This window comes from Ooceraea biroi, chromosome 6 (genome assembly GCF_003672135.1).
Source record: "Ooceraea biroi isolate clonal line C1 chromosome 6, Obir_v5.4, whole genome shotgun sequence".
NCBI classification, from domain to species: Eukaryota; Metazoa; Arthropoda; class Insecta; order Hymenoptera; family Formicidae; genus Ooceraea; species Ooceraea biroi.
The window spans coordinates 3,395,125-3,413,824 of record NC_039511.1 but is presented as its reverse complement, the minus strand read 5'-3'; the positions used below and the strand labels follow the sequence as shown (position 1 = coordinate 3,413,824).

At 43.1% G+C, this 18,700-nt stretch overlaps 1 protein-coding gene across 14 annotated transcripts in view; it reads left to right on the top strand.

Annotated features, from left to right (window-relative positions):
- LOC105284073 (thyrotroph embryonic factor) overlaps positions 1-18,700 on the top strand; it is a 69,729-nt gene that overhangs the window by 27,994 nt on the left and 23,035 nt on the right. The window contains exon 1 of one of the 14 annotated variants that reach the window (XM_011347315.3): positions 7,664-9,051. The exons of 11 other annotated variants lie outside the window; for them this stretch is intronic. In XM_011347315.3, coding sequence (XP_011345617.1) covers positions 8,718-9,051 — 334 coding nt within the window. In that variant the 5' untranslated portion in view covers positions 7,664-8,717. Of the gene's footprint in view, positions 1-7,663; positions 9,052-18,700 lie in introns of those variants that run through there. 2 more of the 14 variants (XM_026970738.1, XM_011347323.3) reach the window with 2 other exon arrangements.

Below are 18,700 nucleotides of genomic sequence, written 5' to 3'. Positions count from 1 at the left end.
AGCATAAAAGAATGATCCTATTAATGTTGGAATTCAAGTTTCGCGTGTCAAGCATTGATCATGAGCAAATAGCGATCTTGCTTTTTCTTTATTACGATCAATACAGAAAAAAATGAAAAATCACGGTACGCCTCTCGTCTATCGTGTTAGCAAAATGTTTGACATTAGAATTAAATGAATACAAGTTTTGGAGGAATAAACTGACTGAAACGATTTAAACCTTCGAAATGATTACAAGCGAGAAATCAAGGTGTCGATAATCCTGTTATTGCTAACAACGTGACACCTCTTTTGCGTGAGATAGTTTCTTAAGGGGGGAGCCTGCTTTAGAACGTTGAAAATAAGGTATAATTTTACGAATTTTTTTGGAGAAACTATACAGCGGATCATTATAAAACTTTGATGCATTTATTAGTACATGTTTAAAGATAACAAAAATTATTTTTTGATTTGAATATATCGTCTGTAGAGGTCGTCCTGGAGGCATCTTAGTGCAGCCGGCATTGTAAATTGGCGAGCATTCTCCTGCCTCCAAATTTCATCCAAACTGAAAAATTGAAATATTTTCTCGTTATTTATGAATTCCCATCGTCGATGAACCTTTAATATTCATAAAAACATTAAGTTAAACAATTATTTTTGCATGAAAAAGTTCAACAACTTTGCCTAAAAATCGTACTTTTGTGTTATAAGCTCCACCATTTTGGCACTTTTCAACTTTTTTCTTCTCTCTTTGGTTCATCGACGATGGGAATTCATAAATAACGAGAACATGTTTCAATTTTTCAGTTTAGACGAAATTTGGAGGCAGGAGAATGCTCACCAATTTGCAATGCCGGCGACGCGGCTGCACTAAGATTTCTCCAGGACGACCTCTACAAGCGATATATTCAAATCAACAAATAATTTTTTTATCTTTAAACATGTACTAATAAATGCATCAAAGTTTTATAATGATCCGCTGTATAGTTTCTCCAAAAACAATTCGTAAAATATACTTTATTTTCAGCATTCTAAAGCAGGCTCCCCCCTTAAAACAGCCGGACAAGTTTTGTACATACATGGTTATATAATTTTAAGAGATCTGTAAGAATCTTTGAAGAAGTATCCATGAAGGATTAATATCGCGTGTCCGCGAGGAGCGACGTCGCCCGACGGTCGTGCTATTTCTCCTGACTTTGTCTCGCAATAATTACGTCGATTCTGGCGCGAATATCACCCGCGCCTAATAGACTTTAATGAAACGCGTGTCGGTGGCAGGTAAACAACGCGCTTCGGCTCGACGGAGAAAAAAACCGTGCACAATGCGTCATTGTGCGGGCAGCGATTTTGTGCGTGGATGATCGTATTGCTCCTAAAGTTATCGAGATACCCCGTCGCGCGTTCGTTATTTCAACTGACAGCTTTCGATGCTGTCGAGTATCGATTAAGGTCCCGCTGTTACTGTGCGGGACAACTGAGAAGAGTCGCGCAAAACGAGTTAAACATAGATTCCTTTACATGAAGTATCTCTATCGTACCTCTATTCCGTTTCGAAAATGGAAGCATTGCGTGTTTAAGAATTGATCTCTACGCGATCGGTCCCCGCGATCGATTCAACGGATTCAAGACGCTCTTGCAAGAATGCACAGAATTGATTTTCTGCGCTGATCTTTCTGACTTTACATGACACGAGCAGTTTCGAAATCGTCGCCGATACGATTATCGAAACGTATAATTAATCGAGACGGCCTTAATTCAAGTACTATGCATGCTTTCGTATTTTTCTGATATTTCTATCCTGATTACATAAAATGTCGCAAACTTGTTACGTCGCACGTGTCTATGATTGAAACGCTCTTATCATGAAAATTCATAAACGCAGAAGAAGCAGTCCACCTCAGTAATTATCGAAAGTCTGCGTGTCAGCGGGTCATACGCATGCGTTGCTAATTGTAAACGTTAATAATAATAAGCGAATAAATTATTACAAGAATGCAAAGCGTCACTCCTGTGCAATGAGATACGATCTATTTCGGCGTCGTCTATGCTCGCGCGCACGCATTTTGAGCCGTTTGATCTAACGGCTTGGAAGCTCGGTACAATTAACAGCTGACAAGCAGATGTTAGCGCGGCATCGCGGAAAGTTTACGTCGATGATTGTAAAAGCTACGCGCGCGTATCCCGGTGCATTTGCCGCGCTTCCCGAAGACGGCGACGTGCTGGGAGCACGTGCCGGGATCCGCTGGATCAGTAAATAAAATGATAGACGATAAGCCGTACAAATAATCAAGCGCTGCCTGTGAACGTGCCGCGTGCGTGACTCCGTAGCATCATCGATGGGCGATAATTGAATCGGCTCTATTTTTAATATGCTCATGCACCGTTGCAAATCAATCGCAGGAGAGAAAGCGGTACACTCGTTATCTCATCTTTTCCGTACACAAACGTCTAGGTACGAGGCGAGAAAAGGAATCTCAAGCACTCGTTACGTGTCTCTGCTAGAAGATAGCTCGCGGCTCACGCAAAGCTGATTACAGATAAAAACAATTCTACGAGTATCCTAAAATGCACAAACATTATATTTTACGTCAATTTCCAAATTTTCCTATTTTCTGCAAGAAACAATCGCTCTTCTCTCTCAAATCTTCGTACGTCGTCTCGAGTTACACGAGAGAGATACGGAAAAGAGTTCAAATACGGGCACACTGGGAGAGATCGCGGAAGTTTTCGCGCGATGCACGAATGTAGCATGGGGTGCCATACGGGGCCCCATATCGGCCACACTCGAGTACCGGCAATCAATTCGAACGATAATGAGTACGTGCTGATCCACGTGCACTGAGCAGAGTATGGTGGTGCCGGACGGATGCGAGATTATTGCCAGGATTCCCCGGTCGAGTCCCTGTCACGTACGTTGCATTCGCGTGTGCGAAAGGTCGCGAACGAAAGTCCGGCAAACGGTATTTATACCGAAAGGTAATAATTAATAAACGCGCCGCGCTGCTTCCAGGTTCGCGATTCGTACCGCGAGCTTCTCGATGCTCCGTTCCGCGAAAATCATCCGCGGAGAATCCGATCTTACACGGACGATCCGTGATAGATGTTGCCCGAGCGATATTCCGTTTTCCATGCGATTACAAAACGGCGCGTACGGCGCGCGAGGCGAAAGAAAACGGCGCGGCAAAGAGAGGAAAATTAATTGCGCGATTATTAATGCAAATGCACCAACACGACGTAGTTATTGACGCCTATATTTAATATGAGTATAATTAATCCAATAATGTTGACGTTAGAAAAATATACTTTCCGTACATTCTTTGCATGAACTCTCACATTGACATATTATGTCAATGAGAATTATCGAAAGAATTTTGCAACTATTTTGCAAGACAAGTTGGAATGTTATACGCCTAAGTGGTGAAATATACAAGACCAGGTTGCATCGGTAATGTGATACATTGCTCTATAATTATTCATCGTTAATTACGAGCAGAGTAAATTGATAATTTTTATCGTTGATTATATACAGAGGCTATTAGCATTATAGATTCCTTTCATCCTCTATACGGCAGATATATGCTCAAGAATATTTATGATTCGACGAGGGATAAGATGACCATCAAAATTCGTACATTTGTACATTGTTTATGCTGCAAATAATGCCATTTAAAAAGGCTCTTTACACGTATATCGAGAAATGTTAAAACTGTCCCGTTAATTAAAAGCAAATTCAATTTAACTGAGATCGTTTATAAATTTAAGCTAAGTTTTTGTATCGTATGTTTCTTTGCACACGAGACTTGCAAGAAACCATTTCTATTTACTATCCTTAAGCAATATTTGTGAGTAAATTGCGCATACCATGATTTCTTCGTCGTTGGCTACGTTAGACAGATAGTTAGACATACGAATTATATAACTACGAAAAAGTCGCGATTTAATTAATTTTGCATTTAGTGAAAAACTAGAACATGCGTCACAACAAAAAAATCGTACGTCGGCAATGCTTAAAAAATTGTTGATCAAGCGCTCGTACTCGTTTTTGTAGGGTGGAAGGTAAAAATTCATATAATATTTTAACTTTATGGAATTAGAATTGCAGAAATGCGCACAAGGCCGAGCAAATTAAATCATTTGAATGGCGAAAGCAAAAACACGAAAGGGGACACATATTACATCGATACAGTGCGTACGTACCATTAACGCGACATAATGGACGAATTTATATAAGACCGTGATATAACTTATATGCAATTATCGGCATGCAAATAATCTAATTGTAAAGCAAAAATATAGAAACCGCGTGATGAAAAATTTAATACAAAAATCGGGCATTTCTTGCATTACACTTTATTAAATATCCTGGTCGGTTTAAGCAGGCGTAGAACGACTTTAACCGATATTCCACGGCATACTACTGAAATCATTTAATATCACCAGCGTTAATGCCAAGGTAAATCGGTTAACAAGACACGTTTTCGCGCGTTCTGCTTTTCGTGGTTGAATTATCGGCCGTACTCACGGAAAGCGAAAGAGGTACCCGTCTTCTGGAAAAAACGCGGCAATCGGGAGGGCAAGCGCACGATTCTACAATGATGATGAAGAGGAGGGAGCCTAGGAGAAAGTAAGTCGCCGAAAGTTTCGTTTTCACGTCTGGCCCGGTCCTAAAGTGACCGGTTCCGCCATTCCGGTTCGGTCGTGGAACGCTGTTTCGAACGGATTGCGAAACTCGCGGCTCGAACCTGAAAGATCGTTGGATTATTGGTCGCGATCTCGGTTTGGGATATTTTGAAAACATCTGACACAATTTTGTCTTGATGATTAAATGCGGGAGACAATTTTAATCGAGGAAACTCGTGGATTGCAAAATATCGAAATATCATATCGCGATAAATCAATAGCACCTGCCATCTCAGTATAAAGCAGAGATGCGAGTGAAAGGGCCCAGGATCAACAGGTTGCTTCAATTCCCTCGTTTCAGTTCCCGACCGACCTTTAGTCGGAAAGCTGCACCGTCTCTGCTCGCATTAAGATCTCCCAAACCGATAGAATGTACAAATACGGCGTTGAATCAATTCCGCACGCAAAAGATAATGAAAGACTTTCAACTGCAGACATTTAAAAAAAAAGAAAAACATAAATGACCAACTTTGTTATATGTTGATGAAAAATAACCGCGATTCTTCATACGACAAAATAAAATTTCGGTCAGGCTTTGCAATTGATTAGATTTCGTGTTACAGTCGACTTGCCATTTTCAAAGATTTCTATCGAAAACTGCCGAACGAATTCTTCAAAGAGGAATAGAAAAAGAGGTAAAGGAAGAGAAAGACAATGAGGGAACTAAAAACGAACAGGCAGGCAGGAGACATAAAAAGAAGCACGTTGAGCGAAGAGGAGAAAGGAATCCTTCCGTGACTCGCGAGAGTCCGCAGGTCTCTCGTGGTTTCCGCGTTCGCACAACAGGCATCGCGTCTACCGGACCGGTTTCGGTGATTCAGAACCTCGTGCCTTCACTACGTAACTTATGTGGAGCCCTCCCGCACTCTCTTTTTTCTCTCCTCCGGGCGAGTGCGATCCTCACGATGAAGGAAGAATAATCGCGATCGATAATATTGACCGAGAACTGGATAATAATTATTTAGAAGTATTTAAAACTCGTAATCTCTATTCTTTGCGAGAATCTGAAGAATAACAAGATGCTAAAAGGATGTCACTTTGAACAGTTGAAATATATTTTCGAACTAAACTATTTTCTATTCGATTTCTTGATGCTGCTCTCTTCTGTATAAATTTTAAATATTTAAATATCGATAAATATATGAATTAATAAACACGTGTGCGTAACCACCTTCCGTGAGAACATCTATTTGATGATTTCTTTCCGCTTCGCTTCTCCCAGATTTTTTCTCGTCTTGTATATATATATATATATCTTCCTTTATCATCGTTTTTTACCGGACCGTTCAGCTACAGCGATGCTTCCGCGTTGCTCGGAGGTAGAACAGAGATAGCGGGATCCTTTTTGGGTCCTGCCCACGGATGCTCGGCCCTGATGGCCCTGACCCAAAGCGAGGCACGCTTTCGCGGGTTGTAATGGCCGCCACAGCAAATCTTTGTCTTCGCTCGCAACATTCAAGTTGAATATCTGCGGCCGCCATTATTAGAATTAAAAGGACTCTTTTTGATCACTGGATAAATCTTGAAGAGGTTTCAGATACGAATACGAAACTTTTGTCCATTTATACTTTCACTTTGTACACCAAACTCGACGCTGTCAAATGTTCTATGATTAATTCTCTGTCATTTATTTTATCGTGATAATAATCTAATGAAGTTTATAACAGTCTTAACCACAAAGCAACATTAAAGTGAAATATTAAATAAAAATAATAAATTTGATTATTGACTTCCGGATTGTCAGCAAATATCATTGTATCGTCTAATTATAAATAAACAATGTATCATTTTTGTACATTGTAAGTTGAGTCTCGATTACAATTTCGATATACTTCCGAAATTTGAACAATCGAATAAATATACCTCGGAAGTTAATAGATTTCTATTTGTATCGAAGTTGTGATGCTCATAAATCAAAACGGGAAATTAACGAAATCAAAAATAAGTCGGCCGACCTCGATCTCTACGGAATGACACACTTCCTGGAGCGTGTTTCAACTGGTCGATCTGTGAAATTAACAGAACTCGTACTACGCTGAGTAAAATCGAAAGTGGTGAAATACCACAGTCGTGGCAAGTCGAGGAGATAGCATTTCAATCTTGCAGAGAGAGGTGCATTTACTTGGAGGGGATCGAGCCTCCTCTCCTCCAATAGATTTATGCAGCATCGATGAGTATAACATACAAAATACTAAAAAGATCGATACGGCAATTTTTGCTTTTAAACATTTGTTTAATCATTAGAGGTATACGATCGAGTATTCGCGCGCATCAAGGAACAAGTCTGTCAAGCAGTTTGGAAAGACGAGATCGAAGATCGAGACAATAAAAGCGGAAGTGAGAAATACGCCGACCCACATGCTCAAAAACGATCGGAGCGTAACAATTAAATTCAAAGCGCAGGACGAGCCCGAGCGTGGCAACGGAATCGAGAGCAAAAGCTCCCGAGCCGTTCCTCCGCGAGAGCCCGGCTCCGAGAGACGCGGCAAAATAAGTAGAGGCGGGAGGCAAGCCGCGGACAGGCGAAAAAGTGTGGCGCGATCAGCCGGAGCGCGCGGGAGGCCAGGGTAGTTGAGGGGACGGTGGCGCTCGTTTTCCGTGGCGCGAGGAAGAGGACCAGGATCCTAGAGGACCGAACAGGGACGTCGATGGAGAGCTGACTTCGTTCGTCGCGGCTGGTAGAAGGGAGACGCCGACGAGGCGAGGCCGACGGAGAAGGAAGAAACCGCAGCAGCGCGCGACGGTGTGCGCGCTCGCGTGCTTTTCTGCGAGTCGAGTGGGGTCGGGTTCCAGATGCACCGTGGTGGGGGGTGGGGGCGGGAAAAAGCGGATGTTAGAGTGGAGGAGAGCGAGACGGAGCGCCAGCAAGCAGAACAAAGAGGGAAAGAGCCGCTCGCGCGGCGAAACGGCGCGGCGCTTGGCGACTCAGTGTCTTTCCGGACGCCACACGTTCGAGACACGCACGCGAGTTTTCCTTTCTCTCTTTCTCTCCAGCCTCTTCCTCCCTTTCTCTCTCTCCCTCCGCCATCCTTTCTCCCTCTCTCTCCATTCGCCTATCCTCGCCGGGCACTCGGGCACTCTCCGTCTTCCTCGCTCCGTCCTTCCTCGTGCTATCTCTCCGCGTTCACCTCCGGGACGGCGTCGAGGCACGTCGTCCGTGCCCTGCCCCCTCTCGCCGGGCATGGAGCGGCACCAATAGGAGCGCCGCTTCCGGCAACGACGGCGCTCCAATCGGCACGCGGCGCCGACGGATAGACGCTGACGAGCGGCGATTTTGACAGTCGACACTGCGCTGCTCTCGGTGCTCGCGTGGTTCAGTCGTGCCCTGACTCACCGCCTGTACCTTACTCGACTCGCGTCTTCGGGATCCTGCGGCTCGCGAATCGGAGCAGTGTCCTCCGGAGCGTGGATCTCGTCGGGCGCCAGCTCGCGCGCGCGAAAGTGCTTCCGTCCCGTTGCTCCCGTGGATCATTATCGGAGCTTCGCGGTGGATCACGATCGTCTCGGACCTATTGTGAGTGCAACACGCCCGGTTCTCCCGCGCCGCGTCTTCTCGGGGCGGACGAGACGAGGGGGATCGTAGCAATCACGTGGCCGCGGCGATTCGCCTCGCGGACGGAGAATCGCTCGCGGGGATCGCTCTATCGCGCGCGCTAAACCTCGCCGTTGCTGTCGCGGAAAATTCCCGTGCCGATCCGCGGGACGGACTCGAGCGTCCTCCTACGTAGACGTTCCGCCTTCGGTGGGTCTGGAGAGGTAGTCGTAGGCTCGCCGCGATTCAACGTGATCGCGCCCCTGGAACCGAACTCATTAGAATACAGCCGGACGGACGGCCTCGGTGATCAGTCAGGTAAATCCGAGTGATTCTCCGTGCCGATCCTGATCGCGACACGTCGTAACGTCGCGGGCGCGAGCGCGTCGTTCGCGCCGAGACGAGTGAAAGGAAGGTACCCCGGGGGGACTCGTTATCCGCGCTGTGGACACCAATCGGGGGAGGGGGGAGGGGGACCGCGCGGGACCGTCCGGGCAATTAAATGCGCGCGTGAGGTAATCGGATGAGCTGCGCGATGGAGTATCAGCAATTGGCGCCACCACCGATACCAGCAGGGGTGCTGCACACCCAGGCGCACCATCCCCAGCCACCGCATCAACAACAGCAACAGCAGCAGCCACAGCAGCCACCGGTGCAGCCGCCGCAGCATCCGCACATCGTCGTCGCCCCGGCTCACCAGCAGCCGCAATCCCAGCAACCACCACCGCCGTCCCTCCCGCCGGCCTCCCATGGTCACCAGGTACACCCGCCGCTACCACCCATCCACGACGACAGTACCAGTTCCAGGTGGTCCCAGTACCAACACCTGTGGCGGCAGCATCATGTTTACATGAACGGTAGGCAAGCCGCTGTCGCGCGTACAAAACCGGCAGTAATCTCCAAGAGAGATTTAACTCTAATCAAATAGATACATGCTCGTAAGCTTGAAGCGAGGAGAGAGTCCTCATCATCAGTAACAGATATTAAGCTGCTAATAGTACGGGATGGAAGCTAAACGAGATGGACTCAAGACCGACAAATCACGGTGTGTACCACGGCAAAGAGAATTACAAGCTAACGACTATAAATTAATTTGCATAGCGCACGTATGGAACTCGGCAAATTGACTATAGGAGTAGCGTCGGAGAGGGAGAAGTCGCCGTTCAGTAGAAACGCCCACCTGTTGCTCACATTAGCCAGCCTACATTCGATCTGCGACTACTGCACGATGATCAACCGGCTATACGCTTGAGCGTTACACCACTTGTGCAGCGCGCGTTTCTTTATTCGCGACGCATTAATCAGTCTGTCATAAACGATCTGCGGGCAGCACAGTCTTCAGAAAAAATATGATCTTGAAAGTTTCAATCTTTATTAAAATTGAGTTTAAAAAGGGAGAGAGAGAGAGAGAGATGCACGTAATTCTAATGCACTTGTCTTCAGAAAACTGAAAATTGTACGAGATTAAGATTGCACGAGAGGGGAAATAAAAAATTGCATAGTTGATTGCATTTGATGTTAACCTTTTTCATAATTATCGTCAGAAGCGTAGCGCGATAAGCTTCACTTGGTGCAATGGCTGTTGGGATTATTATCGAAGAAAAAAGTATTTCTTATTAGAGAAAAGTATCTCTTAACTGGGCGGCTCGGCATTAAACATGGAGCGTGAATGAATCACCCGGTTCCATGTATGTGGACGTGTGAATTCACCTATGCACCTATCCTAGTTACGGCGGATTCGACTCAAGGCTCTTCGCATTTGCATCCTCCCACGTCCTCTCTCTCTCTCTCTCTCTTGCTTTTTCTCGGTCAGAGCTCGTTTCACTTCTGCTCGCGCTCGCGTTCTTTTTCTCTTTCTCCATTCATCTCCCTTTGTCGTGCGAGTAGAATTTCCGTGGAAAAACTCTATTATTGTATCATTTATTTGCGTGCGCTCTCAAGCTGTTTCGATTTCAACAAAGCGTTCTATTCTATTTTATTCCTAGGCGCACGCTTATTATATTTCAAACGACAGACGTAACGAATTTGCTTGCAAAACTAAATTAAACGAATTTATATAAGGTACGCGTATGCGTACAGTAACGTTTCACAATGTTTGTTGTGTATATATTCTCTTTGGTATTTCGACCGCAGATGTTCGGTAAAAACATTTGTTATAAATTCATGAACGCGACCGTATGAATATGCAATGTTTGCTCGGCGATAGATAACTCCTTACGACTAAGAAGTCAGAAACTTTTGGTGACGCCGTATTTCCGTCAGATTAGAAGAGGTCACGCACGGTTAATTCATTGAAATAAAAATAGCATTTCATTTCGCTAAAATACAATCAGTTCGAAGAATATCCTGAATGAATTCCTGCCGTAATATCGCATTATCAAACACACGTAACGTTTCGCAAGACGTACATCGAATTTTAATGACCCAAGGATGTTTTACGGTACTACGACATGCAACGGTCTTTTCATACTTTCAAACTTGTCTTATCTATCTTATTGACGCTCTCTTTTCATTCTTAGCTGGCACTTTATTTATTATCATCACACGCCAATTAATTAACACTGAAGGCCTATCAATAATATGAATACGAAAAAAACTGTGACATTTACAAATTTATATATTTAACCAGACGAAAAAAATTAATTTAAATACATGTTTTTAATCAGAAATTTTGTTGTCAATAATTCTGATGTAAAATATAAAATTGGTTCATCATGTAGAGAACCGGTAGTGTAGATTATTGTGTTTTCGTCTAAAAGTTCAAATGTTTACGGATTAATGATCGATGTAGCTTTCATTTGCGCGCCTGTCGGAATGACGATTCTCGCATTCGTGGTACATTGTATTGTTACAAAACACAATAGGTAGAATCGTGTTTTAGGATGCACAATGCGAGGGATGGGTCAGCCTAGCCTCATCTAGTCCTAAAGCATCACGCTGTTGTTAGCAAACCGTCATTGTAATAGCGACAAGCTCGATTTATCGCTTGGAACTAGACTTTCTGCGGGATTCGTCGAGATACATTGCTCCAATGTTAAATATTTGAATATTAAATATTTAAGGTGTAAGAGACACTGTATTCTATAGACTACATGCAGAATTAGAGATAGAGACATATATAATGTTATGCCAATTAATGTCATGCAAAAAACGATTGTCCGCAAATCCGAGTAGTGTCAACGTGCCAAATAACTTGTTAGATGTACCAGATTTACAGATTTCTACCCAAACGTAAAATAACCATTTTACAGTAAATCGATCTTTATTGCAAGTTCGAAATTTTCTCGAAAAATTATATTCTCTAGCTATCATCCTTTCAAAATTGATTTAATATTTTATTTATTTGTTGTTTGCTTTCTGATTAAGATTCCTCATTATAAATTCGTTCTCTGATTTATTCGCGGTGCAAACTTTGACACGTGTTTCAGGTGTAAAAAACAGACAAAAATTATAACTAAAATAAAATTACAGCTATACATCATATAGATCACTGAACATTATTAGGCATAATTATTTATAGAACACTGAAATTATTGGGCTGCATCTATATGACGTAAAGTTCGATATTGAAACGTATCTCGGACTAACGAGCAGATTTTCCGAGTTAACTCGAGCGCCGACCTACGACCTCGAGAGATATCATTCTCGACCTTGACGATGTTACGTTTCAATTGAAATTCCGCCTCAGGAATCGTGGCAGATGCCGGTTTTCGTGCGAAAAAGATGTACACTTTTTACGTCATTGAACGAGGGAGCAGAGATTTCGCTGCGAAAGGTCGCCAGGATGCTGAGCCGAGCGAACATTATCCGTATGCGCGTTATTTATAGAATATGCTCATAAACAACCTGAGAAAGGCATATGCGAACATGCGTACTCGCGTTTCTTCCGAAAAAAAGCACAAAGTCGTAGTAACAGATCGTGTGCGCGCGAGGTTCGCTCTGCTGATGCGCAGCCAGGCACAGGTATCATCTTACGTGCGTTTCGATCAAGATGCGTGAAACTACATCGTGGATATGCATGTGCGTAAACGTGCGTGCACACGTGGAGATGCTTATTCGAACACGTCGACGTACAGCGTCGAACAAAAGCGGCCTACGAGCACGTTGCAGATGCATCCAGAGCGCGAGTGCTCGCACGTGCTCGGCCTCTCGATAAAGAAGCCGATTCGCGAAATCCGATTTCGCTGGACGATGCCGCGATGCCAGGAACGATTATATACGGACTATATTTGGTCGATACTCATCATGGTACTCACCGTAAACCGCGAAGATGAATCTCTGAAGACGGTCGAAGGTCCTGCAACAAACGTTATTTGTTAATTGCGTTCTCTAATAATCCGGACGTGTGTTCGTTGGTTCTTGTATGCAAATGATACACGACACGTACAGTGGATTATTAACACCGAACACGAGCACAAAACGTACACACCCTCGCGCACGCGAAAACTTTCTTCCTCGATTCCGTTACGTAACGCATCGCCGATCGGCGACACGGCGAAAGTCGGACGCGAACTCGTTTTAACAGTAACTGACTAATAGCTAACAACTGACGAATCGCTCTTATCTTCGAGCAGGTAAGTTTTCATTTTGCAAAGCGTTAAGTCTACATGCTAAGTCGGTTGGGTTACGTCAGCGGGTGGTATCGTTTGTTAGATTTATTATTATAAAATGAGCGGTCGATTGATGAAGCGTGATGATTTTTCTGGGATTCGTCTCGATAATTTGCTATTAATTAATTGTGACTGTGACCATAGGCCTTCGAATTGGCTTATGATTAGCCAAGTGTTAACTACGCGCTAGGCTAATAATTACACTGGCGCCATATGCGAGTGCCGAGATAGCAAATAATTTTTTAGCGGCACGGAAACAGAGCGAGTGCGTTGTGCAAACTCCTTTTCGGACCTGGTGCAACAATCCGTCGCGCGAAATATACAAGTCCAAAGTTCGCTACTGATATTTAATTACAAAACTTCGCGGTAACCCTCTTACTCAGATTTCCGGGAATCTATATTTAGATGAATTTGATCTCTGTCACCTCGTCACCATCATCCAACAATTGCCTAACACGAAGTGATATACAATATGTGCGATCGTATTTTATGTTAATTTAATTTAAGCGGAAGTCGCTGCAGTAATAATAAATACTTGTAATTTGTCCTAATAGTTTTGATTTAGTATAACACCTGGGAAGAAAATTATCATTTTTCAAAAAATTTAAAAAAAATAAGGATGCAAAACGAATGTAGAACAGCTGCGAACAGTTCACTTTCTCAGTCAACTTCAATTGGAGGGAAAGTGTCGTGAAACATTCTATACTGCGGTTGTACATATGCATCAACTAATTTAGCATGGATACGATAAGGACATCGTATAAACGATGCTTAAGCTATCACGATTCAACGGAGTGATATCCGCAAGCCTTCTCTGAGACCCCGATGATAAACTTTTCTCTGACTGTACAGTTGACTTCGCGACACGCTGTCGATTATATCAGTTAGCATTCCAGTGCAGCATACCGATTCGAAAAGGCAGCAGAATCGTAATTGCAGTGCCCGCAATTTAAATGCTCAAGCCCGTTTATCGATATGAAGTACGCTAAATCCCGTTATTATTCAACCATTCAAGGTTGTTACGTTGACTAGGTCAGCAAGGCCATGGTTAAAGGCTGCCTTTCGATATTTATTCAATCACTCATTTTCATTTGGAGAATGTTATAATACATACGAGTGAATAAATATTAAAATGTAAATGATGCTGTTTACGCCCGCAGGGAACTTACAATTGATAATAAATCGACGTGAAATTCACTAAAATATTCGCCTTGTCATAGTATAACATGCAGAGTACTCAGAATTAAATTTGAGTGACTGTTCCAACATTGTTTATGTATATAAACATTTTACAACATGTACAAAATTATACATATCTGTATAGAATTATATTTTCATATTCTCTATTGACTTGTTAAACAGAGACTCAGCCTTAAAAGATTGAAGTCGTAAATTTCGCAATTGTAGTTTTCGCGTATGTCATCGCGCATAGGAAAAGTCGCCGATCTCACTCGTCGACATCGTGAGTTCGTTTCTATCGCGCCAATCCGTGCGTTGCGAAAACCTGGCTGTTCAACCTCAAATCCGGAAGACAGCTGGCGTTAAGCATGTTTCTTGGCTAGGTCATCATCATTGCGTCGTCGTCATCGTCGTCGTCGTCGTCGTCGTTGACGAACCCCGAGTTGTGCGGGCTGTCGGAGAAAGTAATCACGTGCCATTCTTCGGAATAGACACCTTCGTGCACTCTGCCAGCGGTTCTCATTATTAACTTTGTCATAAATCCATAATTGCTCGCACCTCTTACTAAGCAGCTCGCAACAATAATTTGAAAATCACTGCGTGCTCGGGAGCAAATTTGGCTCGGTTTGTAATGCTACGTGCAATAATAATAAATCAAACTTTCATGATTTTTAAATTATGAATTTAACATTAAAGAGAGAGAATTATGTTTATTCTAATAAACATAAATAAATAATTCTCTCTTTTTAATGTTAAAATATATAAGAAACGCATACAGTCATTGTGTCAGATATCAAAATGGCCTTTCCACAGTAAAGTAAAATAATCGCGAAAGCGAAACCGTCGAAAAAGTTTTGAGACTTCCTAGATACGTAAGCACGTAGGCAACCGGTTCTGCTGCGGTCGACGTGAAGATATACTAGCTCCTATAACAGCGAGACGAAAAAATGGCGGCTTGATGGCGAGCGGCTCTCGGAATCAGAGAACGTTCTACGATAGCGATCGAAGGATCTTCCTGTTTGGCGACGAAAAAACATGGCGATTAGAGGAAGTCGATCATGTTCGACATACATAAACGCCGTCGTTAACGCTGATATACCTATCGCGAGTTACGAGCGTGATCGCTTTTAAACATCTAAATTTCGCGAGGCAAGGAGTTAATAGAGCTTGTGTCATGAATAACTGCATCCTTTCGTGTTGATAATTATTTAAGTATATTATTAATTTCTTAAAGCGAAGCGTGCGTTTCTGAAATCACCTCGCGAGTGGAAAACGTCGATCGCAACCTTACAAATTGTGGGCTTAACACGAAGAAGACTGCCACGAGATTTTGCATAAAATTACCTAGTGCCCGGCAGTATCGTAAAAAATTTTATCTCTGCTCTCGCTACTATCGCCCATTTAGAAAGTTAGATTTTCTCTAATATCTTTGCGCACGATTTTCGAGCAGAATACGATCGGCAATATACGGGGCAATAATCTCGTGTAGCACGCGGTGTTAACACGCATAATTAAGCAATCTTCGTACGTTGGCGCTGCAGGTAGAACCGTTCGTACACATCCGAAAGATCATAATTTCCTAACATTACAATGACAATAAATATTGCTGCATGCTGGCACACTAGACCGCGATCGCGTACTCGCACACAAATTGTTAGCAAAATTACAGAATAGTGCGGAATCACGCGCGCGACGTACATATTAATACATGCAGAGTCGGAATTCGTGTTCACTGCTTTCAATGACGTAAAGAAGCGGGTTTGATCTCATTAGCCGGCTAGTATCATTGCGATCGTACGATGCAAGGCGTCGGCCGGCTTGAAAACGGCGGCATTCAACCTGCTCGAGCTAGAACTAGTTGCTGGCGTACTTCATAAATCAATGATAAACTCTCGGTCGGGCGGTTAGCCCAAGGTTTCGCGGCGTACAGCATGTTCCGCGTGTCGGTTTTGACAAATGCTGATATTGCTAGTAACGTTACATACTATATAGCACATTAAATCATGGCGAGAATTTAGTAAAAATAATTGGCGTGATAACATCTTCGGAAAAGCGATCAGAATCAGATACTAATCGAAGTAGAAACATGATGCTGCGAGTTCTGAATTGACGTTTAATTTCCGGATCTTTTTCCGGACTCGGTCCGAAATCCGAGAAGCTCAGATTTAAAGTTGCGTCTCACTTGTGAGAATTATGAGAACTTTGATTAATCAGCACACATCTGATAAAAATAGAAATACATTGCGAAAGATTGCGGTTTCGTTGTCGGGTTTTTTGTTTCACGCGACTTTAATCGACACGAGAGGAAATCTGATGCAAATTCTGGATATTATCGTTATTATAGGCTGTCTAAGCGCTTGTACACGTTTCTTCTAAAGAAACCGGAAGATACTGTGATCCGATACGTCAGAACTGGACAAACGGGATAGCGAAGAATGAATTCAATAAATTTGCTGCACGTATGTGTGCACATTCATACAGGTGCACTACGTATACTTATGCAAATATCGTTAGTAGTTATTATCTAAACATCTTTTTAATAGATACTAAAACAAAATAAAAATGTTAATGCGCAGAAAAACATCTCTCTGCCGAAAGAATGACGCGTCTTGTGTCAGTTAAATTATCCCATTAATTTATAAAAGTAATAATTCATTGATATTGAAAAATTATAAGAACCAGCTTTTTACATATGGAAATACATCACTCAGGCAATGAAAGTTAGATTTATAATCGGCGAAAGGGCTCGCCCATGCGGACCCTTTCTTCGTTCGCGCGGTAACGCGCGTTCGAAAAGTAATTTTAAGACGAGTTTCTCTTTTCGCACCGGAAAAAGGAATAAATAAAGAACGAGAGAAAGAAAGGGTCGCGCTGTTTACGAGAGAAAGGCGAACCGTCAGAGAAGCATACGTACGTATATGCGTGCGTGTCCGTATGAGACATATGCCCGCGGATATACGCAATCGTTCCTGCGTCCCCGTTATTTCGGTGAAAGTGAAAGTCACGCGGCACGCGACTTCCTACTCCGATCAAGCTTGCTAGATAGATAATCCGTATAATGCGATTTTTTAGAGGCTACACGATATTTCGAAAAATTATACCGTTGTCCGCATGTATAAAACGGTTATTTGCAAATATGTTTCACGTAGATCATTTGATCAATTTCTAGTAGATTTTCTCTCTGGATGAAATAGTGTTAAACTGATTGCATCAATCAATGGTTTCTTAGTTGCGATCATTGATCTATTGTCTTGTCAAACTTTCGCGGAAGTTTCCGGTGTTTCGCCAAGAAGTCTTACTTTTCAAGCCAATTTGCAGCAACTTTCCATTTTACGAAAATGTTTCACGTTTGTGAACATTAGTGTTACATTTTACATTTCTAATCGTATGCTGAACGATTAATGATAGAGCGTTATTTAAATTAATGAAGACCGAGACTCTCTCTCTATTTTTTTTCGAAGAGAATCAGAAATGCAAATGACGGTCAGGGTCTTCGCACACGAACAGTCGAAATCGCGGATACATTAGGTGAGTTCACCAAAAGTATAGCGCTGTGCCAAGACTTTCCACTTTCCGGATGTCACAATCACAGATTAATAACTGCTTGAATCAAAGATGTATAACTGAAAGCCTTTCGAGGTACAACCAATATCGCTATCTATTCGCTATACCAGTAACCCCAGTACGGTATCTTCATGAGAAGAATCGCGAGTCTTGTGTCCTCATTTTACAGTTTACCCCTTTACAAAAAATAAAGCAATCCGCAACGATGATTTTCCGCGTTCCGATTATCCTGCCTTCTGGTAATCGTTTTTTTGCATTCACTCTACTCCGATAATTAATGAAGGAAATGCGCACGAGCGAGCACGGCTGCTCGCGCAGCTTTCCAGTGATATGGAGCAACAGGAAGAAGGAGCTGGAAGCTAATCTTTCGTTGCCGGGTAGGAAGTCTCGTGCAAAACACGTTTCGTTTTTTTCTTATACAAAATGATCATTTTACTCTCGATCGGCAAGTGGAGTTATACGAATCTCGGTTTCACTCGCACACTCGCCGTGTCTCGAGTGCGCATCTATTTCCGCTTGATTTCGTCCGGAGGATGCTCGTTGAGTCTCCTGTATCGACGCGAGATCTGCAGAGTAAAATGATGCGGTGATGTTACGGCTCTCCATCGTCGCTCTCGAGAACGAGCCGTCGTCAAAACTTTTACCCCATACGCAAGATGTATTCGAGACACTGCCATGCAGGGCTGACATTTGGATGGCCTCCTTTCTCCAAGTGGCACGTGGGCTCGTACTTTTCGGCGCAGCAATGAGAAAGTTGCCGTTAGATATGCTGACCCACCGTCAACGAATATGGGTCCAGCCTTGTGAAATCCCTTTTTTTCTGCTCCAATCCCGGAACCACATATTTTACCTGGCTACCGAGAGAACTTTTCTCGCGACCGCTATACGACTCGATGATTTCATTTGTACGACTCGTTCGCGATGAAGAAACGTTCCTGCATAGTCGTTTTTGAGAGTCACGTCGTATTCAATGACATTATTAAACAATACGTACGGTTTTAGGGTTATTTAATAATTCTGTAATAATAGATCCGCGACCTTATATGTATCGAGGGCTTGTCCAATTATTGTAAAGTGTCCACTGAATCTCCCATTTTATGAATAATCACGGGCCTTGTTGCGGGGATGATCGAAGCGAAGAAGAAGGAAAGAC